We start from the raw sequence: 24,262 nt of genomic DNA, 5'->3' as shown, positions 1-24,262 counted from the left end.
TATGATGGCATTACCTGATATAATTATCTGCTTTTGTAACTGTCCATTGTTGGTGCGAATGCAACACATGTTGGCATAGGTGCTTTATAGACCCCTGTTGGTAAATTAGGGCACACATGTGTCCAAGTGTCATGAAACAAAACAGTGACAAGTTATAGAAGATCTTAAAAGGTCTCTTGGGGTGGGTGAAACCTCGTGGTTGTAAATGTTTATATTATTAACTTAGGAAGCAGGCTCCAAGATATAAAATGGAAATAAAACTGGCTTCAAAAATGTGCTTTGCATTTTCAGAGTCATAAAGTTAAAAATTGTTTATGGAGTGCTTCCTCTGCCAACAAGAGACTTCAATACATTGTGGTATAACTAATCCAAGATGCATAAACCTTCTGCATTACCACTTCCCACCCACCACAGCACGTAGCAATAATCTCCCACTAGATGTCACTAGCTGCAAATAAAGTCAGTCATACTGGCGTCCTTTGTCCCTTGAGGACCATGTGATAGACTCAAAAGCCTATATCAGCAGATGTCATCGGCAGTGATCGCAGTTGCTTAATTTTCCACTCATTATCACGACCTGTCAAGCGATATTTGTGTGAGGGAGTGGTAAGAGAAAGAGAAAATGAGCTTCAAATAAAGGCATTTGGCAGAGCTGAATATTCATTTATAATGTAGGGGTGTCTCTCGCACAGCACCATGCCAACCTACAACACCAAACTCCAACACCTCGGTTTCTGCCCTATTAGCAGATGTTTTTCTCATGTAATGTGACCTAAATTCAACCAAAACGATAAGAGAAAACAAAGAATGTCTTAGTACTACATGAAGCATGTCTTACACCCAAAAGGAGTTTTTTTTTCTTCTCTCTTTTGTTTTTCCTGAAGATTTTTTAAGCTCAATTAATGAGTGCATGGACATCAGAGTCACCGCCCTGGAACAGAGCCCATGTTTCCCCCCAGAAGGCTTATTTAACACGTTTTGCAAATTAAGGTCAGGATCACTTCCGTGTAATTTATTCCTTGTTGGATGATTTTCCTGCAGCCATTTCCATGTGATGCTTTCTTGCGAAATCAAAAAACATTTAAAATATACAGTATATATCAATTAGTTTGTGAATAAAAGGAAAACCAGGTTTTTTTTTTTACTTTCCTCCAATGTACACAAATGTGACACATTCAGTGCATTATGGCATTGATTGACTGAATGACTGATTTATAACAATGAGTTACATCCATTGTTATGAGCAGGTTCAAACACAGCCGATACCAATGCAGCCGAAATGACAATCAATGTTTTTAATTAGTCTGTTTTTTGCAAACTGGTTTTACAATTGAGATAGTTATAAAAAATATTATTGAGGGGCTGTAATATCTGAAACATCAGAACTTATAACATCATATCCTAAACAATAAGTATGTTGTTCTGTATGTTGTTGCCAAGGTGGTTTTTAGGCACCATTTGGCTTTGTGTTCATCTGTTTGACTGTGAGCGGCGTGTGTGTGTATGTGTGTGTGTGTGTGTGTGTGTGTGTTCGTGCTGCATTAGTTATGTCCTTAGAACCTTTTCAGGCATAAACACTGACCTTGACAGGACTGCTTGTCCTCATGGAGACCAGGACCTGATCCTAATGAGGCAGAACCTGATTTTATTATTTATAATTTGTGTTGATGTATTTACCACCTATACCCATAACCTGCAGGTTCAAAAACTATAGCTCCTTTTTATTAACTTTTTCTTCTTTCTTTTACATCTCTCGTTACAGTCTGTGCTTAATAACATTTTACGTGATATTTACGGTTTACTGGATTGTATCAGATTTTAAGTTTTGTGATTTTGGACCAGAATTGGACCAATAATGAGTATCATATTGGCCTATCCCTAATATACTGTGCTTAGCACATTAATTAGACCACCAACATAGATATTTTAGAAATCTTTCAAAAACTAAACATGTTATTGATATTTTTTGGCAAATAACAAACTGAATTCACCTCTTTATACCCAAATTTGAGCCGGCTCACTGGGTTTCTACTCTGAGAAGTCAGAAATGAATCCAGCATAACAGTCACCACTATTTTTCTTTTCCAGGAATGTAAGTAAATAACTAGAATTTGACATCAAGAAATATTAATGTGCTTAACTATTTTGTCAGGGTTTCTTTTTGTAAAACAGTACATTTGAAAATGAATGGATAGCAATAATAATCATATCATTAAAAATATAATTTCGGGCCTCTACACACTGGTGTATTAACCATTACAGAAACTTTTTTTTGATAATTACCGATGCTGTTAATGTAGGGCATAAACCATTCTATATTAGTTTATGATATGTCTCCTATGGTGTTGTTATTATTATAATAATAGTGTGTGCCCCAATAATGTCCTACAGTGAGTTGTGCTCACCTTGCAATATTTTAGAGTAGCTATAATTTAATGGTGCACTCCGACACTGTAGTCCTGCCAACAGCTGTGATTAGACACTATATTATCGGGATCTACGGGGTTTTTAAAGGTGCTTATTTCTTCGTTGTAGCCCCTGGGGATCAGAGTGTGTGTGGGGATTCAGTCGCCAATTCACAAGCAACTTTAACTCACCCAGCTGCAACCACCTCTTTGGCACCACAGCTGGATGAGGAGGAGGTGGTGTGTGTGTGTGGAAATGGGGGTAACACGGGTGATGGGGGATACGGTTGCTATTGGAGACCTTGCCCGCATCACGTCATGTGTGTGTACACGGGGGGGAGGGGAGGGGGCGGGGGGTGTTTGAGAGCGAAAGAGATAGCGCAGGGAGGGGGAGGGAAGTAGGAGGGCATTGAGGAAGAAAGGCAGGGAGTATCAATGACATCAACCAGCAGCATCTGAGGCCGCCCGACCGACAATGCTCCCCCGTCAAAGGGCTGAGGAGCAGCCCTGACCCGCTGCTGCGCTCGGTCCACGACAGGCAGCCACGACACACGGCGATGTGTGCACGCATCATCTCCCCCACAAAGACAGCGCTTTCTCTGAGCGGAGCTGTGCTGCCACTGGATTTACATTCATCCTTTCTGTTACCGGGGAAGCTTCCAGCTGCAAATCCACCCACATGCATCTAGCAGACAGAGGAGAAGAAGACGGAGCACTTCCCACCAAGGTAACACCGCATCCTGCATATCATGTTCGCAGCCGTGCACCCCACCCACAGTCAAACGGCTGGTTTTGTCTTGTCGAATAACCTTTAGCAAACTAACGAGGAAACAGTGTATATCAGTGAATAATTGCACCGTGTATCTATTGTCATGGGTTAGGAGAGTTTTCTTTGTGGGGGGTTTTGATCCGTGTTTCATCACAGCATCACTTGGGAGTTTGTTTAAAACGTTAAAGGTGTTTGTGCACATCAGGCCGACTGTCAATGAGTGCGCGTCCCCCTTTCACCCTCCTGCTTATTCTTGGCTGGGCAGCGTGAGGGACTCTGGCTGGCAAAAGCCTTTGTTCCTCTCTCGTTTAAAAGTGTCTTTCTACAGAGCACCAGGGGGAAAATATCTATCCCATTTTAGCAGAGAAAGGAAAGGGAACACAATATGGACAATAACATTGAATTGTATGTCAACTGAGCATGGAGAAATAAATACATGCACATACATCCCAGATGTAGCACGGATATATATGATTATTATTTTAAAAAAAAAGACATACTTACTAAGACATACTTAGACATACAAAATATAAGTGAGCAAAAGTAAAATGTAATTCCCACTATGTGCATATGATTATGAACAATATGATAGGAAACTGTCATTTGCAGATTATAAATTCATTAGAATTGTGTTTTTGTGTGACACCAGGTGGTGAGATGGACAATAGAGTGGCAGCTGCTTCTGCTCTGAAACATTATTTAACAAAAAAAAAAGAAGCCCATCCGCACATATAGGCAGTGCTTTACATTACTGTGTGTAATTATATGTCTATAATTACACACAGTAGGATTCGTTGTCAACGCATCCACTTGTGTGTAGAGTGCAGAGTGTAATTTAATGATACATCGATTCACCCTGACACATTTAACCGTGGGCTATGGCTTGTTTTGGATTCACACATGTAAACTACAAACGACTGTTGGTTTCTTTTCTGTGTTTCCACTTGTGTGGTCTGTGCAAAGTGGAAAATTGCACCGTCTTGGTGAAAACTGAGGGAGGTCTTCCTCACGCACACAGATGGGAAATTTTCCCTGGGGCACTCTGCATTTGCTGGTTATTGTTCCAGACCATTTCCACGTCCCTAATTATTCTAATCAGTCATTTTTACACATGGATTCTTCTCTTTAGCTGCCCCCAGTCTTTTCAGGAAGACTGCCTGTCTAATAGAGAAACGCGCAACTCACCTTCATGAAAGCGACACGGATCTAGGTATTTGCATTATTTTGACAGCGAAAACCATTATGTGGAAGCAGAATAATTCAACTAGCAATTTTTCATCTGTCTCTTGGAAACAGATCAAATAGTCTCCTCCACGAGCCGAGCGATGCTCAGCCCCACAGGTATTCATCTAAGCACTGTTGAGAGGAGCATATTATAAAATCAGTGATGGCATGTACTCCCTTAAATAGCATTTCACTGGGTTCAACCACAGGCCTCAATGGTTCCAGACTCTTTCCAAGCAGATACCACTGTAAGATCCAGCCAGTTTTGAATATGCCAGATGACGTGTGCTCCCAGTGGTGCAGCTTTGGTTTCACGTCAAAGGGCTCATTGAAGTCTTATTCCCAGTTTCTCAAAGCAGCATTACCCTAACTGCCCCGCGCTCTGCTCTCCCTCTTTGTTTAACACTTTGTGCCCATCCGTGGGTTTTTGTCTGAATCTCCATGTGCGTTAGATTTGCTGCACCCGTCAGCCGGCAGGAGGGAGAACATCAGTGTGTGCAACTTTGATGCCGGGAGTGTTGCCACCTGTATTACACGCAGGCAAAAACTTTGTTGTTGTCTCGGCATTGATATTAATTGACCTTTTCAAAGCCTTCCAAACAGTGCGCTTTTGTCTTCTCAGCCACTTGTTTATTCAGAGACGGCTGGAAACAGTGCACGCAGCATGCAGAATGAAGCCATCAGACGTGGGCAAGGTTGGAATTATTTGCGTTGGTGGGTGAGGAAAAGGAAGACACAGTTTAATGACAAAAGGGATGAGACGTCAGGATGTGCAACATGGAGGCGTATCCTCCTCCTGGACCGTTGGGATTCTTTTTATTTAGTTCAGATTTGTGTCGACGTTTCAACTGCTTTATACAGTATTATAAAATGTCAGCTGTATACATAGGCAAATTGTAGACAGTCAATCAGTAAGTGCATAAACAAGTAATGGCATCTGTTGTACCTGATGGAAAATGCTGGTGCAAAGACCAACCTCAGTCTGTTACTCAGGATCTCTTCAGTGAGCCAGACTCATAATTACCCCGCCCCCCCCGGTTTTTTATTTTTTTTTATCTCGGAGGTCATTTGCAATTGTGTGTGTGCTCATCACATGTCTATATCTATATGTGTGCGTGCAAATGAAGCCTGAGAGATAGGTTGTGACTTGACTGATGCCCTTCTCCAGATGAATCAGATATTCTGGTGTGTCAGCAGGGATGAATAATGCACACTCCTCCACTACCTCTCCTCCCTTCCTCTCTTCTCCACCTCTTGTCTTGACTCATTTGCCTCTCTTTTCATCACAACTGCCACATCTGAAGACATCTTCTCCATCCTCCCTCCCCTCCCCCTCTCTTTCCTAATGCAAAGCAGGGTATCGTTTCGCCGTTTGCTGTCCTCTGGTCAACCCTCTGCAGCTAACTCATTCCTCTCCACCTGAATGGGATTTTGCCGTCGTCGTCAGCAAACAAAAGTTCTCTCGCTTCTCCTGCAAATCTCGTGTCGAGAAACATGTCGAGGTTTTCCTTCTGTTGACATTTGCAAACGAAGGAAAAAAAAAAAAAAGAAATGCTAAATATGTTGATGTACACAGTTCATTATCCAATCATGGGAGGAGGAAGTGTCACTATTGATTGGGTTTGACAGTTACATCCCTGACTGACAGGAGTCATTAGGAGGGTTAGACTGACTGACAAGATGGCTGACAAAGCAGGAGACAAACTACCTAATCAGAACTTGGAGGAAGAGTGGGGACCATTCACTTTGAAGTGTAGGCGCTGGTTTGCTGCCCGTGTGTTCATACACCAGAGTATTCTTTTCACCTTGCTTCTAGCTCTATTTTATATCTAGTATTTTTCTGCAAAGTTGGATGAATTGATTCCAGCTAGATGCATGCCAAAATAGAATTGAGACATTCCACGACATGAAATAATACGATTTTTACTCAACGTCGCTTTATTTGTGAGATAAAGTCATATGCATGCTCATGAAGGCAGCAAAATTCAGCGACTAACTGATCATGCTCGTGCTAATCACCAGTTATGACCTTCAGTGACCTTCATACACTGGGATGAAAATGACAGCATATAATTAGCTTTTATCCCTCAGTTGTTTTACATTTTAGCCACATTAGAGATGGTTGTTGGAGAAATGACTGTACCTATGCTGAAATGATACATGTTTGCATGCTATCATGCTAATGTATGGGCGTAATTTATAAAAATCAGTCAACATTTTCCTGAGGCGGTAATGGTCGGAATCGCTAGTTTCTGGTCTTCTTCAATAGAACATGATGTTGTTGTTTTTTGTCGGTAAATCATGTTCCAGTTTAGAGGAAAATAGATGACAGAGCAGAGCAGAACTGAGTGGACACCAATGTGACAGCTGCTACCGTCCAGTTGGTGCCCGGTAATGTCTGTAAACTTCTGTTTGTAATGTTGCCTGCGTCACAATTCAATATGTTGCCGGCCAAATCACAAATATGAAGGATTCAGGAACACGAGTTTAGATTCTAATGGGTGATGTCACAACAGATACATTTTACAAAGAGTAAAATGATGTGGCTCCAAATGCTATTTAGTGAAAGCGTGTCTTTGTTTTCATTGTTTCTACTCTCCCAAAAGACTTTTATACCAGAGGATAGAAAAAGGACAACATCATAAAAAACTCTTCTCCATAGCAACAGAGAGAGGGAGAGAGAGAGGGACAAGTTAAAAGTTTGGAGATTAGTGTCCCTCAGAGGTCAGTGGGAACATTTTGTAGTCTGTGTAGAGCGGGGGAGTGGTTGACACGGCTATGGAATACAACTTCACATTTGTTTGTGGCATTTCATGATTACTCTGTCTCCAAAGTGCACAGGGTGCCAGCTAAGATGAAGTATTTGTTTGGCCGAGGTGAGAGTAATGGCTATTCATTGGTGAAAAGCATCCATGCGCAAGTCTGTTACCCACGACAAGCATTTCATCTTTTCACTTACAGAGACGCACTTTCTCCATCTGATTTCAGCAATGAGAGACGCAGGACAAATGCAGTTTTTCTACCCCATTACTCCCGTTTTCAATTCTATTCACAACTTTATCGTCCCTCAAGGAGGAATTCATTTGGCGTCACAAATCTCATCTCCATCAGGAAGTCATGCAAGGGCTGGTTAGTGACAGAGCTGCTAAGACTGGCCACCTGTGTAGCACGTACATATTTGTTCACCAGAGTCACTTTTCTTCTGAGTAGTGAACTCTTTAAGTCTCCAACCATGTAGTGCGGCGTTGTCAGTATAAATTGACATCTTTGGCCCCGGTTTTGTGACTCAAATCAACTTCATACACAGCAGTAGGAATGTGAACGAATGGGACATTTTCTGATCTTGCTGTTGTTGTGGTGGAACATTGTTGCAGTGAGGAGATAATGAGCTCTCAATGGACAACATGTCATGTGATCATAGTAGACAGGTGACCATGGCAGCACAAATACACAAGGGAGAATTCAATCTCTGGCAAACACAACAGCATGTCTCAGGGAAATTCGCAAGCAGCTCCCAAAAGGACGGGAGATATTTTACATCATCACTAAATAAATAAAGGATTCCTTTATGATTTCATGCGTACAGTTTGTGACAGTGAATGAGCAGCAAAATCAGTGTTTTGGAGCGCCAGGTGCTTGTACTGTAGACTATGTTGTGAGCTCTCAAATGTTGCTATTCTTTCTATAAATCAATGATAAAAAAAACCAAATCAATATCTAGGCTTTCTCTGTAGCTTACATTAAAAACATCCTCGGCTGGATAATGGTATATGACTGATCAATTGATATAAGGCTGTTAAAAGACGGCTCCGTGTTTCTCCAGGCTGCCGTTATCATTCTCCAGGATGAGCTCATCAACAAGCCCTCAATCCAGCCATGGTTGGTCTACGATGACTGATGTGCAGGTTTTTGCTAAACAGCTCCGACAAGGAGGGTGGTGGATGGAATGTCCCCTTCACAAAAGCACACAATAGAAATATGATGATGACAGTGTCGTCCAGGAAAATAAAGGTGTTCTCTGTTGTCAGGGAGCTTTAGTCCTGCTCCAGGAGAAGCTCATTAATTGGCTGCGGTGTGTTTTGGCTGGCAATGTCTTTCTCGCATATGTGTGTGTGTGTGTATGTGTGGGGTTGGTGCGTGTGCATGTGTAAGCTGTTAAATGAACACCGAACCATCCATCAGTGACGTATAGATAGATATATGTATAGATAGATAATACCAGCATTTATTAGCGTTCAAAGAAGCAAATGTGTGGCTTAGGCTGTCATTAGGTATCGACTGTGTAATTGGGCGATTTACACAGTGCCTCTTCCCTTTCATGCCAAAGCTGTTTAACAATTAGGGATGTACATGCAAGTGCATAACTATGTGGACATCAGTATGTGTGTACAGTACTCGCTGCCGCTGGAATAAGAGTCTGTGCCAGCCTTAGATATGCTAATTGGACAGTGAGTTGACAAGGACTCAACCATCAGCCTGCATAATGAGCCGCTGCACAGAAGATCGGCTGCCTGTGAGGAGCGAGCAACAGTGAGACAGAGGTCGCTGGAAGGAATTGCGAAAGATGTTTGGGTGGTTTGTTTGCAAGCTTTACGCCTGCCGTTTCCTTTGAGTGAAGGCTGTGTAGGTGTCGGTGTGTGGACACGCACACATCGTGCTCCTCTGTGGTTGTTTGGTGTCGTTAGGTGAAAGCCTTCATCTGTTAGGTGAAGCTCGATCTGGAAAATGTCAATTTTATTTTGCAACGAGGGGGGAAAAAAACACGACAATGCTGTTTTGACTTTGAGAGAGGTATATGAGCCCAGGGGTTGAAGGGTCTGAAAAATTGACTCGGCTCATGGAGGAGGAAGTAATCCTTCAACTGATTTGAAAGTATGCAAATTGTTTAAATTTCAACTGCAAGGTTTTCAGCCACCAGAGATACGCATACATCACTTTGAAACCAAATGGGACACGTTAAAGCACATATACATTTCAGGCACATTCACAGTGTCTTTTTTTTGAAAGAAATATATTCTAGCTGCTGACAAAAACGTCTACTTGGCCTTTTGTTTCTAAAGAAATATTTTATTTCTTTGAACTTCTCTATTCTATCATGTCTCTTTTTACATGAGCATAGTCCAACACAGAAAACAGATAGTTTTGCATTAGTGAGTTATGGGCCAATAGGTTGAAAGGAAAATGTTGTTTTATTATCAACAGTGAGACCTAACAGATGTACCGTATGCTCCTTATAAAGGAAACGTTAGATTTACTGAGGCGGACTCATTCCAGCAGTCCTAATTCTTAACTTCCTGTGAGCAGACCAGCATTTCTAACGCTATTTTTTGCTCTGACCCTGTCTGATAATCTGCTCTATATGCACTTCCATGTCAATTGGAAAATACATTTCCTTCTTAGCAGGAGCCAGTCCAGCTGTTGCCGCTTGCTGACGCTGATACGTCCATTACTGCTCGTTTTAGTTTGTCAGTTTGTCTGACCTTGGGGCTCCTTTAAGATGTGTGGGTGCACATTTCCTGCACCATTGTTGGGCTGCTACAAATCTGCTGTGTCCTAGACATGCCGCGACTGAGGTCGAAAGAAAACTTTTCACTTTTTCTTTTTTAGCACATTAGGATTTAGGCAGGCAGAGTCACGCATCTCCTTTGCCATCCTTCCCTTTGTTCTTCATCACGAATACACAAGTTGTCTTGCGTATGGGGTTTGCACTGAACAAAACCCTGCAGCACGTTGCAGAATTTAAAAGTGGAGAACAGTAATCGAACTGTAGTTATAAATAATAGTCACGCTGGTGTGAGATTCTATTGATGTCCTGATGTTACTGATTCACATCCTTGTAGTATTCGACAGAGGAGTGAAGTTTGTGTAATTTCTCCAATCTTTGTCTTTCTGCAATCTTTAATTCTTACTTATCACACTTCTTCTACATCATTAGCTGCAGGTGATTAGTAAATTAAAGTGGGACCTCAAGCAAAATGTGTGCTCCCTGCCAGAGAACTCCAGAGAGAGGTTGTGGGTGGGTGTAATTTTAAATTTGATTTTGTTTCCACAATCCCAAGGTAACTATTATTATAATTTTGGATTCCATTATTCCATGTTAAGTTCATTATTATCAGTAAACCAGCACAGTTTATGTTGGTCTTGAAGGAAACTTGCCATTGAAATACATGTAAGAGAGCACTGTAGTACATAGTTTACAAAAAAGAGACACTGGGTGAAAGCATATACATTAAATATAATATACAAAATAGAATACAATATACATTTATTATTAATATACAAACAGAGATTCTGGGTGAAATTTAACTAGGTTTTGGTACTTGAATCATTATCATCATAATCAAAATTAATATCAAGCCTTAATCTCATCAGTATTTAACCGTGTAAGTCTTACTGAGGCTGAAAGCCTTTTGCACCAGAGATCTGGCAGCATAGAAAAACATACAATGCAAAACAACAAACGCAAGCAAGCTGTGAAAGATTTATGTTTTCTTTGAGAAAGCAGTTTGTTAAAATCATTTCATTACCAATTTAACAATTGTTTGATTTATAATTTAGAGCCAGTTTTAGTTAAAGGCCACATACAGCGCAATTTGACCTCAAGTGGGCCGGACCATTAAAATATTAGCATAATACCCTGTAAACCACAAATACTCCAATTGTCCTTACATTTAATCACGTATCTTTTTTTTACAAAACATATTATGAACATGACATTTCTTGAGAAAAATAAGTGCAATTGCAATAATAATATACAGAAATATCATGCCTAAGTTTGCCATTTATACATCGTGCACCAGAACGTACAGATCACAGTGGATCAACAAAGGCACAAAGCATTTAGTCACAGGTGTCTGGAACTGAAAAATATAGTAGTTCTCGTTTTGATTGGATTCTAATCATAATATGACATTTTCACAAATTCATCCCGTGGGCCAGTTTGGACCTTCTAGTGGGCCGGCTCTGGCCCCGGGGGTCATATGTTTGACACCCCTGATTCAGACTCTAACCACTAAATGTGCTCAGAATTCAGTTTATTACATTTTTAAAGTGACATTAACAAAAGTCTGAGGCTAAAGTTAATATCAGCAGCACACTGCTTTGAAAAATACTATTTATTTATTTAGTTATTTCTTCATTTCTATGTCCCCATGACACATATTTGCTCTGAAAAATCAGATTTAATATCTAGTGAAAACCTTGTTTACAACTTCATACCAGTGATGGAAATTTTTGCTTCTGGTTGGGAATGTTATTGCAATGTGTCAGTTTTTCTTTTTTTTCCCCCACTGTTGGGGAAAAGTATTGAGCTGTCCTAAATTCAGCATCCTCCAGCATTAAGTTTAGTTGATACACCCAAGTCTCCAGATTCATTTATATTCACAGCAATGAATCATGGCATTTGAGTGACAGGTGTGTCTTCTTGTTAGAGAGGAGCCTCAGATATTTTATTTCCACTGCTAAAAGTGTAACCAGGGCAGTGCAGCTAATTCCTGCAGCATGTTGTGCTTCTGATCCTCGGCGAACGTGCATTCATACATGTGGGTCGGTGTATTTGTGTGTCTGTGGGCTGCGTGTTTAAGAGTGAGAGAAGGGAAGTGCGAGGGAGCGAGTGCCAATCTCCCCCATGATGCTCTGCCATCTGTCATTTTTATTTTGTGTGCATGCGTTTGTGACTATTGTCTACAGGTCATAGGAAACCTTCCAAACTTTGCCACGCGAAGCCTTTCACAATTCAAAAAAAAGATAGATTTTATGCTGGAAAGTCAGAGAATAATAATAATCATTAATTCTGAAGTTTTGTGTAGTTTTTTTTCCCCCCCCTTTCAAATGTTCAACACACACAATGCTTGCTCGCACCTTTAAACCCAAATTAAAACAAAAAAGGAATGAAGAGAACACGTCGGCTTCCTATCAGGTGCGCTGTCTCCCAGCTACCATGGTGCCGCAGGAAACAGATCTGATCTTTCCCTGAGCACTCCCAGCTCGTTGTCATGGAGACAGGCCTTGTGAGACCATCTCAATCCACTTGTGGCAAAAGGCATCATGGGTAAAAAAAAAAGTGGAGGGGGGGGAAGGGGGAGGTTGGGGTGGTGAGAAAAACAAAACATGTCATCTTCACAGGCCCCAGCACAGCAGGGGCAGGTTGGATGGCACCTAAACAATGTTATTTCATCAGCCTGATGGAGCACAATAACCGGTGTACATTTCAACACCTGAGCTATGGTGTCATTATCTGCTTCCCCGCAATAAATAGCACATATATCCCCATCAATCCATCTGTCTGGCTGACCATCTGTGTTGTCACGCTGAAAAAGGTAATGAGACCAATGCCTCCCATCGTCCCTCTGGATGATTAGGACGAGTAGATTGTTTATCTCTGAGGGGGCTGAACAGGCCTGAGTCATGAGGATAGCCATGCGCACAATGAATGCCATCAATTTGAGGTCACCTTTTAATTAGTGCATGGCTGGTTTTAGTGTTCATGTGGAGCGAGGAAAAACATTGGCCGTGTTCAGGAATAGTAATAGCATCCGCCCTGATTGATCACAGGGCTAAATACGGGTGTGAACATATTGAATCCGTCACAGATCCGATCACAAAAACACATTCAGGGATGGTTTGGGGAAACATGTGGCCACAATCAATGAGCTGCATGAATGCAGTCGAGCCCGCCTCCTTAAATGACCTCTTCTGACCCACTGCAGTTTCACTGTGGTGTCCATGCATTCATTCACTTGCAGTAATATTATCGGTCCAGACCTTGCTCCTTTCTGTGTGGAGTTTGCATGTTCTCCCTGTGTGTGTGGGCCTTTTCTCTGGGTACTCCTGTTAATTGAACACTCTACGTTGCCCATAGGTGTGACTCACTCACTCACTCACTCACTCGCTCGCTCACGCTGGTGCCAATCCCAGCTGACATAGGGCAAAAGGCGGGGCACACCCTGGACAGGTCACCAGTCCATCACAGGGACACACGTGGCGTATTTCCATGGCACGGTTTAGGTTGCATCTCCACTACGTGAAAAGTACCTACTCAACGTGGGCGGAGTCATCACTGTGCGGCTGCGTGAAACTGCGTGAAACAAACACACACACAAACGAGTGACTAGTGACTTGTAAAGCAGTTGTTTTCAGTGTAACTGAATCAAATCACTAGAAACAGTTAATATTTGTTCAGCAACCGGAGCACGGACTCCATCTGACACAGTCACTGGACTGAAACACAGCGGCAGTGTGATGACAGTCACGGACCAGACTCCTCTGTTAAATATTGAGATTTTAGACATTTCCCCGGTAATTGTGATTGGGATTAACCCACGTTTTTAGGATTGTTAAGTTGTTTTAACTGTTCTACAGCTCGGCACTGTTCAGCTTTATTACTGTGTTGGACGTCTCTTCCTGTGACCAATCATCGCGTAGTACGTACTCAGCACGCTTTTGGAACCTCGCCGGAGCAGGTACTAAAGTTGGTACCTGGTTCCAGAAAGACCCTTGTTCCGACCGGGTCACAAACTCGGGTCTTCTTGCTGTGATGGACTGGTGACCTGTCCAGGGTGCACCCTGCCTTTTGCCCTATGTCAACTAGGATTGGCACGGCAGCACTCATGTGGAGGATAAAGCAATAGACAATGAATGAATTTTCGTGTGGTTAAATTGATGTTACAGCAGAAGAAGTTAGCAGATTTGTACGTTACCAGAAATATTCCCGCACACCTTTTTTTCAGAAGCCTTGGTGTCGTGATTGTCCGCTCGTGAGGACTGACTAACTTGCTTGTAACCTCGCGTGTTAACTGTCATATCTGCGTCGTCCACATGGATGGGAATACTGGGATCATTGAGTGCCGTCATAGGACAAGCACAGACATGCCTAGACTAGTCTGGTGTACTGCTGTCTTCGTGGATTTGTTCCGCTTGCTCGCTCAGCATTCACAGCTGTAAGATGCTCTAAAGCCCTTTTGTTTGAAAAGTGTCAATGGGCCAGCAACAGCTGGATCAGCTGGTGCAGGGCAGCTGGGAGGAGGAAGGGGATTTGGATCGAGGCAGGGTTTAGTGTGTATAGAGACAGTGAAATGAATGGTAGGAAGCCGTGGAGGAGATGGCATCAAAAGAGGGGAGATTAACATGGACGGCAAGGAGGAAAGTGGAGAGGAGAGGGGAGGAAGGAAATGAGGAGATTTCAGGAATACAGACACTAATATAGGAGTGAGATGAGGGTAAGATTAAGGATTAGGTGGAGGATGAGGGACTGTTGTGGAGGTAGAGAGGAGAGGGCTTTGTCAGCAGGTGGAAAACAACAGGGAGGGCTGGACGCACTGAGAATGATAGGTAGGGTTAGACTGAGGTCACACGAAAATATAAAAGGCCTCTAAATCCAGCTCACAGGACAGTGGAGGCAGACACATGCAACATACGAAGAGTACCTAATGTTTCAGTGGCTGTGTGGCTCCACGCAGAGCAGTAGGCCTAGTTAGATTAGCAGTGGCAAATTGAGTTTCCTTAAGAGGAGAAATTACTTAACATGCTGCCAATGGTGCATGAATGAGCTCTGATCAGATTTTTCTTATCACATTGTTGAGCTGAAAAGGGGACGCTGAAAGCTTTTCTATTCAACATCTATTACACAGAGATAGATAAGACAGGGGCAGAGTGGCGAGAAAAGGAGCCGAGATCAGATAGACAGCCATGTTTTCAGATGAGCTATTTTTAGTGTAGGAACTGGCAGACAGTAATGTGTTTGAGCAGGTCATTAGCTCAATAAGTGGTTGGAGGAGTCTTTGAATATGTAGCTCACCAGAAATGCCTCTTTTTATTCAACAAAGGCGAGTAAGGGCGGGCTAATCTCTGCCACTCCATTTCAGCCAGTTCATCAGGGATGTCAGGCTGAGCGTGTGCTTATGGGCATTTGCGTATATTTATGTGCCGATTACACTGTGCCCTGTCACCTGTGAATACACACTGTGTCTCGTATGTTATCCTGTATTCGTACTTGACTGGAGATGTGCACGTGTGTGATATATGTACAGGTTAACAAAGGCTCCTCTCTCATTTTGCCTCCCCACCTGCATTCTGACACGCTGGGCCGAGGGGTGGGGGTCGGGAGAGCTCGACTGGACTGAGGAGTTATTGACTCCCAGACAGGGAGCTTCTGCACAGCACAGTCTAAATCTCTGCAAGCAGACAGAGCTGAATTATGTTCAGACTTCCAGATGTGTCCAGCTCCCTGCATTCACGTCGGAAAAGAGCGCACGACACTGATGGTGATCCCCTCAAGGCAGGGGATTAACGAGAGAGTGAATATCTGTTAAAGGAGACGTTTCTGATGCATTTGCTCTTATTGAATTTTTCTGCATTCCTATTGACCCCTTAATCCTCTTTTGTTTTAGTGTTTTTCATTACTTTGGAACACTCTGGATGTATTATTGCATTAACACTTTTATTTGCCACCAGAGCAGTGCAATAGTCAACGCTAAGAAGGAATTAGGTCACAGCTGAAATGAAATTATTGGGATGTCGGAGGATGAAAAAAGCCCTCTTAAAAATGTATCATTGCGGCTCATTTCATGGCTCACTAGAAAAGGAGACTCATTAATACAGAAGCAGTACGCCGAAAACTATTTCTGTCCATGTCTTGTCTTAGTTGTTGAGCACTGGCTCTATTGTTCTGGTATTAGATCAGTCAGAGCCAGCCTGCTTGAGCTGTTAATCCCAAACTAGAAGTGCTCTGGCGAAATCATAAAACTTAATCCTGCATTAGGATGAGTGTGTCTTTAATTTCCTTTATTGGGATGTTTTTTTTTTCTGCTCATCTGTATGAATTGTATGAATCTATGTTTCCCCCCTCGTGGTGCGTTGACATTTCAGCAGCCACTCTAAATGCAGAGCGATGAACTGGTGGTGAAATAAATGTGCTCTTTCTTTTGCATCAGCTAACCTTCATGTTTTTGTTGTTCTTGTCCCCCATGTCTGCAGAGTGCCTATCCCTGTTGAGCGAATCCCTGCCTGTATCTAATCCATCTCCAAGCAGCCCACAGTGCTTGCCATGCCTCTGCCCAGGACAGGTGGATTTTTGGCCCAGTCCAGGAGGCCTACCCTGGGGCTCAGCATTAGCCCCTCCCCCCTGCATTTGCTGCTGTTCTCATTTATCCTGCTGACCAGCCCTTTGAGCAGTGTGTGTGGACCACTAGGTATGACTATCCGTCCATCCATACACCCATCAATTACTCTGTATAACAATGTGTATACAATGATAATAGAAGATATATGTATGTATATTCATATATATATATATATATATATATTGATAAAATGCATATTGATAAAAACACATCTATACGTCATACAGCTCAAGATCCTTTGTGGATTTCAGATTTGAAAAAAACAAGATACAGGCCTAAACTGATGGAGCGTTGCATTTCTGTGAAATGGAATCAGTCTATGGAACAACCTGAACAAAAACATGACTTTTATAAATTCCGTTTAAACCACTATGTTAAGGAAATACAATGACATGTATTCCATTTGAATAACTTACTTTTATTCTTTTTTGTGTATTTATTGTATTATTGTAATTTTGTTTTATCTGTGTGATAAAGATGCAGAGTAAATCAGATTATTATTCTTTCTGCTCCTTTCCATTCAAGACTTGGACAGGATGTTGTGCTTATATTAAATTGTTTGTTCGCCTTTTTATTTGTAAATGAAATGAGATAAACTAAGACTAAACTTAACTTCCCCCCGCATATAAATTTGCTTCAAATTCCACCTCTTTTTCGGCTGATCAGCAGCTGGTTTATTGTCAGCGGTAAATGTGATGTACGAAGGTGTGAATATATGTGTACACATGCATGTCCTTTGTGTGTGTGTGTGTGTGTGTGAGGAATAAAAGCGGGCTTATCACTACATCAGCTCCGGACTGTGGCGTTGTTAATGTGTTTTGATAAGCTGGCAGGTCCCATCAGCATGTTCCTCATCATCTCCTTGATTGCAACATTTCCACAGATTTCCTGTGTCAGCAGTCGTCCACACACAGACTAACACAGATACCACACCCACACACACACACATACACTCAGGCTAAAGATGCAGTTGTCATTGTTAGAATTGGGTATTGTTCAATGTGGTTTCTCATTTTCCATCTACGTAACCAAATTGAGGCCATGGTCTTTCGAGAGGACCGACGTCATATTTGAAGTGTTTTTATGGTGAGAGAAGAGGTAGAATTACACAACAACGTTCAGATTAAATGTTGTGGGATTGAAGTTCTCTGCCGCTCGACCACCTACAGTGTGTCTACTGATCTCTCGTCTCTTTCCTCTGTAAAGTCCAACACATAGATAAACTAAGAAAACAACAAAACTGTTGCCCTTTCTTCCATTCACAGTATGTGTTGCTCTGAAAAAAATACCCCCAAACTATTATTTGCCATCAAGGAAGATCCACTGAAATCCAGTGGAATGAAAACACAGCCATTTCTAGTTTCTGCTGCAAATGTCTACCTAGTTTGTCACAGAGATGGAAAAAAAAAACAATTACATTTTACACAGCATCTAGGAAGTGAGGATCCATTGATAGAAAATCAAAGTTAATTTTTATAATAAATGCAATCATGTCAGAACCTTTCTGCAAAACGGTTGTCAAATTGCTTTATTAGTGAGGCAATAAAAATAAATGAGTTGTGAGTGGCCATTCTAATAATAAAAATCATTTAAGGTGAGCTCAGCACACAGCCATGCAAATAAAGTTATGAATATTTGATTTCAGTTTTGAGCTTCTACTCAATTTGGCTTTACTTTTTTCCTTCTTCTACACAGCACACTAACTCCATTATCTTTGTGTAACAGACGAATTCTGTTGCAAACATTTGGCTGTGGGACGCAAACACATTTGACAGCAAAGTCACCTAACAGGAAGAGATGGTTGCACTTAATATCTTTCCCATATTAAAGCCTTTGAAAGGAGAATGAACCACAGTTACATTGATTTTCCCCAAAGGAACTTTTACAGAATGACAAATTAAACTTGCATTTCTTTAGCCTGAACTCAGGGTTCATTCATAATATTTTTCTTTCTCTTGATGTGCTAATTACACTATTACACCGGAGCTGTCAGTCAAAGCCTCTGAGCACAGCACGTCGTCAACTCAGTCAGCGATTAACATGAATACAGGTTATAAAGTCAGACTGGTTATATCTGCCTGGTCCTGTGCAACAGAGTCAATCCCTCTATTAAACAGACTGCAAACGGTCTGCATTAGTTAAAACCCCAGACAGCTTTCAAGAACCGCCCAGAGATAAAAGTTAGTGTTTAGTGCAGATTCATCCAGAGCCTGTGCTTTTTCCCAGGCTTTGAGAAGAGGCTTAAATTGTAAAATTGCCAATGGGGTCAGTTTTGCATGAGGATTGGCGGTGAAGCACTTTTAACGGAACACAGAAGACATTTTGGACTTAACATAAAGCTACCGAAAACCATGTTCAGGAAGAAACAAATTGAGTTTATTCATAATTCCATTATTTTCATCTATACTCTTACTCTCAATGCTGAATTTGCTCACTACCCTCAGTGAGAGTCACTTAGACATAAAGTATGGTGCTCTTGAGCCCTGAAATGGTGGATATAAATTTGTCTTGATTGACTATAGTGTTGCTTCTTTCTGTCAAGAATTATGACGAGCATAAAATGAATCCACTTTATTTATGACACGTTGAGTGGGCCTTTAAGAGGTACACCACAGTGCAGCAAGCACGGGAACATTCTTTTGTCATTGTGTTATTCCTGTTCCTGTCAAGGCGTATAGTAGTGAGACTGGAAAGTGTTTTGGGGTTTTTTTTTGTGTGAGCAAGCAGGCTTTAGAATTAGCTGGTGATTATTTCATGTGTCTGTTTGGGAGTTTTTTGGTTACCGTTCTGTCTTCAGAGCATAAGTGAATCAACACAGCAGGAGCTCACCCAGCCAGACATAGGGGAAGTGGGAGGAGGGACTCAGGTTGCTATGGTAAGGGTCATACTGACTTCACCCAGATGGATAGCAGCGATTCTGTAGCTGAGGAGGAATTCAGCGTGGAACCATGGCAACAGGACACAGATAGATAGCAAGTGGTGGGTGCATGAAGTTATTTGATTGATCTGACTCAGTCACTGTGAAAAATATAGGTTCAGTTCTGTTGGCTCAATATCGGACTTGGAAATTGCTGTTTTCTCATGGAGGGCCAAGCTGCTGCACACACACGTCTAACATCAGTTGGAATTTCTCCCCTCAGATTCAGAAATGTAAGAGCTAATGGTATATTTAGTGCATTAATCATCCGAATCAGTGGAAGATCATTAGAATCTGCAAGTACAAAATCCCTCGTAGGTGTTAGAGTGCGCAGGCAGAGAATACACTTTTTTGTGTTAATGTGTTTTAAGCCTGTTATATGCTGTGGATCTGCAGCCAACACCTTCCCCACCATTGAATCACTGACTGTGTCCTGACTGTCTGTGCTGTAAGCAGGACAAGGGTGGTCTGCTCAGGGGGGCAGGAAAGACAGAAATAAAGAGGGTGAGACGGACAGAGAAGGGGAGACAGAAAGAGAGAGAGAGAGAGAGAGAGAGAGAGATGTTCTTCTGAAGCCCAACCCCATCTTTTATTTATGACCCACAGGAAGCCCTTCACTGTGTCCTCTAGATGATACCCAGGAAGTAAGCACAACACACAGCCATCAGAGCACAAATCAGCCTGACCAGTGTCACTGACAGAGGACGGGGCGTGGTCAGCAGGGGTTGTTGTCGGTTGGAGTCGATGTCCTCTCTGTCTGACAGTGTCAGTTTTCATGTTTTAATTTATTTTCGTGTTCCTCTTGTTTCCATCCCCAACTCCCCTCCCTGCCTCAGCTCCCCCGAAGTTCACCAAGATTCCCACAGACCAGATTGGAGTGTCGGGGGGTGTGGCATCGTTCGTGTGTCAGGCCAGTGGTAATCCCAAGCCTGTCGTCTACTGGAACAAGAAGGGCAAGAAAGTCAACTCTCAGCGTATCGAGGTGGTTGTTACAGTGCACAATGTCAATTCTTACTATAACAGAATGACAAATGTGTATAGAGATGTTGCATGAAATAATAATACTGATACATAGATTGATGAATTTGTTTGATAAATGATTGAAGTGTGCATTTCGTTTGGAGTAATTTAACAGTTATGCATTAAAATGAACTACAGACAGACAGAAAGGAAATGCTGGCTATGTCCAAAGGTGAACAAAAGATCATGAAATGACACTATAAATGAGATAAACATAATATACCATACATCAATCTTTTCAGCTCATGGCAAGAAAGCAACTAACTATTCCTTCACGATATTTTAACATTGCAAATGTTGCTGCAGTGTGTTGTATAACAGCCAACACCACACGAGATTTGACATTCTATCTTATTCATGTCGCTGTCCAAATGCTAAAAACAAAACCTGCAAATATGAATTCATTATGAGCCTGAGTGTATATTGATAGTGTGTATGTGTATGTATGGTAACACGTGCATTTCAGTGAGAGGATCCGCCTCCAGGGTTGGTAAGTTTCTTCTCTGCAGAAAAAGGTCTTTGTGACAGACACTGTCTCCCTGCCACTTCCAAGGTCATGTTTTCAGGTACACGCTCTTTGTCTGTGCCTGACCTCCAACGTTTCTGTAGAGGAGAGCGAAGTGAAGCGGGTCGTTTTTTTTACTTTCTTTTTTTCTTTCTTTTTTTATTGTAGAGGTCAATAGAATATTTTAAGGATGCCAAACTATTGCAACCTGTTTCACAGTATAAATCATAACAGCAGCAAACGTGTGCATCGCGTTTCTCTCGCTATTTTTAACTGCCATTTCTGCAACACCTCGTTTGTTTCTTTAATAGACTGACTAGACATTGCCAAGATATCTATGTTTGATAAAGGAATCACAACTTCATTTAATGTAAGTTACTGAATAAATCTTAAGATAATAGATAGCTAGATAGATAGATAGACAGACTGACAGACAGACAGACAGATAGATGGATGGAGGTTGGAAAGAGTCTTTGAGGATGTGATAAGACTTCTGCACCTGCATGTAGTGGGAGGTGAATATGTTGTTCAGGCCTGTTAGTGGGGAGCTGGTAATGTTCTGTTCTGTGACTCGAAATCACAACTTAATTCAATGCAAGATATTTAAATCTTTAATAAGAGGCTAGAAAAAAAAATATTTGGGACTCTTGCGGGAGCCACCTGCAGATCCTGAGCCCATCTTTTGGAATAACTACATTAAGCGATGTTGAGTGTCTACTAACTTCCACACCTTAAGACTCACACAATGATAGCATGCACTAATCTCTGTATATTCAAAAAGGATTTTGATATGTAGCAGGACAGTTTGATGTCACCCCAGTGAATGCCCAGGTCCTATTCTAAACAATGTCATACTGTGACTTATATGCCTACGCGCCAAAGCTCAGTCGCCTTCTTTGCGTAAACAAGGGTTTACTGACTGGATGATACTGATTTATATGGCTGTTCTCGACTTGGTTCCGTCTTATTTATGCCCTTTACTACAAAGAAACAATAGCCATTATGCATTACGTCCTCGTGGCATTTATCACTTGATTATTCCCAGAGTTTGGACTGAATCGGAGAAATGGAATACTCCGCTTTGGAATACTCCACAAACTGAACTAAAAATATCGTAACTCCTCACACTCAAACTTTTCGTTCCCCACTTAAATGTTAGACAACGAGAATCCATTGAACAGTTCCTGTGCTTTTAGATTGTTGCTGTGATCGCAGCCACGGCACTTTGTATTTGCCATTTCCTAAATTATTGTCCATTTTAATTCTTGTAGTCTGTCTTTTTGAACTTGTATTTTTTTAGAGACCCTAAACACAGCACGTAGAGTTCAAGTTTACTGTTTCACTTGTGATTCTTGTGTCTCCTCTGCTGTGGCTGATGTGTGTTTTCTTGTGTGACTGTTCAGACCATAGAGTTTGATGACGGTGCAGGTGCTGTGCTGAGAATCCAACCACTCCGAGCTCCCCGGGATGAGAACACCTACGAGTGTGTGGCACGCAACAGTGAAGGAGAGGTGTCCGTCACTGCAAAGCTTTCCATTATCAGAGGTGAGGCACAGAAACACACGCACACACTCCTCATCTTCATCCCTTTCCGCTCGAGTGGTGCTTTCATTACACGTGACCACTCACCTGGCTTCACATGTCGGCCCCGGTTCCCTGAGCCGTCAGTTGTATAACGCGGGAGCAGAACTGCGCCACACACTGCTGACACAGCAAACTGCAGCAAACTGTTCTTTTTATAGTTCCTGTGCGTGCAACAGAGCGTTTTCCGGCCACAGAGAGGGCTAGCTACTGTGCTAGCTGTATTTTAGCATCCCAGCTTGCTGTAACCACTATGCCTCCTTGCCAGATTAAGGGTGTTAATCTAATTTATGATGCCTTCTTGCAGGGAAACATATCTAATGTGGTGCTTGAACATGCTGCACATTAAAGTTGTGGCCACAAGCATCTTGGGGGTGTGATCACTGACTATTTCGCCCAGCACAGCTGGAAAGGATGCAGGCATAGAGGGAAGGCTGCTCGGGCTGTTACTACATGAAAATCAATGGATTAGCCTTGAGCTTGTCTACCAAGGAAATTGAGGAAGAGATGGAAAAGGTGGAAGAGGATGTTGAGACGAAGCGAGTGAAGGAGGATGAGGAGGTTGGGGCGCAGGTTGAATAAACACAACACGATGGCATGAAACAATAGAGATAAAAATGGGATGTCGGGGGTGCAGGGGGGCAGGAGATGGATGAGGATTGTGCACTTGGCAGGACTGTCGGCTGAGCAGAAGGCTCGTTTCCCAGGGAATAGAGTTCCGTCCATCTGTTACCCGGTCCATCATCTCTGCATGCACAGCCACAATCTAAAGCACATTAACACATAAACTATACCTCGAGGGCAAGTCTCGCCGTGTGTGTGTGTGTGTGTGTGAATCTCTACTGAGATCTGTGCACCATGACATCTCCTGTCCTCTTGGGCACTCAGCTGTCTTTGTTTCTTCTTAATCAGATGATGTGTTCTGTGCAGATTATTGGACAACATTGAATGACAACGCTATTCAGAGCCTTACTAGACTTAACAGTTTTGATTAGTCAAACAGTGAGTAAGGAAAATCAGCAGGGTCATAGACAGACAACAACCAAGGAAAGGTATGTTTCAGACTGTGGATAAATTACTATTTTTTTACAAAATGTATTCATTTGGGAATAAATAATAAATTAAATTAAATAATACAATGGAATACATTTGCAAATGCAAACGGATCATTTTCTGGTTGTTTCATGCATGAAAATCCCCTCAGACGGTTTTATGCCATGATAAAGCATTGGCCATTTGATGATAACGTAGTATCGGAGCGTCTTACATTTGAATTGAGTTTGAGTTGTACCTAATTCGGAAAAACTAAACATCTGAAACGATGCTGTGTTGTCACCAGATTTTTCAGAAATAGATCCTGAATTGATCTTGGATCATACAATTGAATCAACAAATTTAAATGACTTAATGTCTTGTCAAATTTAGATTAGATTAGATTAGATTCGACTTTATTATCTCACATTGTGGAAATTCACTAAGTTCTACGTGTCTTTGTCTTGGTCTGCTTTAGCAGCTTACAAGAAAACAAGAATAATGGCACATTTACAAGTGTTTATAGTCCTATTACTGAACACAATGAATGTAGAATAAATGCCTCTATTTGACTGTATTCTGCCAAAGCCATTCAGCCTGAAATGCGCTGTATTCTTAAGTGTTATACGGCCTGATAGCTCATGCCATTCACGGTTGCTGTTCAGTGCACAAAAGTCCGTGAAACTTGTG

General features: G+C 41.9%; 1 protein-coding gene across 1 annotated transcript in view; it reads left to right on the top strand.

Annotated features, from left to right (window-relative positions):
* Positions 1–2,840: 2,840 nt before the first annotated feature.
* Positions 2,841–24,262, top strand: part of LOC122768129 (receptor-type tyrosine-protein phosphatase S-like) — a 68,188-nt gene continuing 46,766 nt past the window's right edge. Inside the window, exons 1-4 of the mRNA XM_044023897.1 lie at positions 2,841–3,132; positions 16,372–16,586; positions 20,271–20,416; positions 22,363–22,504. Coding sequence (XP_043879832.1) covers positions 16,442–16,586; positions 20,271–20,416; positions 22,363–22,504 — 433 coding nt within the window. The 5' untranslated portion in view covers positions 2,841–3,132; positions 16,372–16,441. The remainder of the gene's footprint in view (positions 3,133–16,371; positions 16,587–20,270; positions 20,417–22,362; positions 22,505–24,262) is intronic.

Source organism: Solea senegalensis, linkage group LG1 (genome assembly GCF_019176455.1).
Source record: "Solea senegalensis isolate Sse05_10M linkage group LG1, IFAPA_SoseM_1, whole genome shotgun sequence".
Taxonomy (NCBI): domain Eukaryota; kingdom Metazoa; phylum Chordata; class Actinopteri; order Pleuronectiformes; family Soleidae; genus Solea; species Solea senegalensis.
This window is presented reverse-complemented; position numbering and strand designations above follow the sequence as displayed.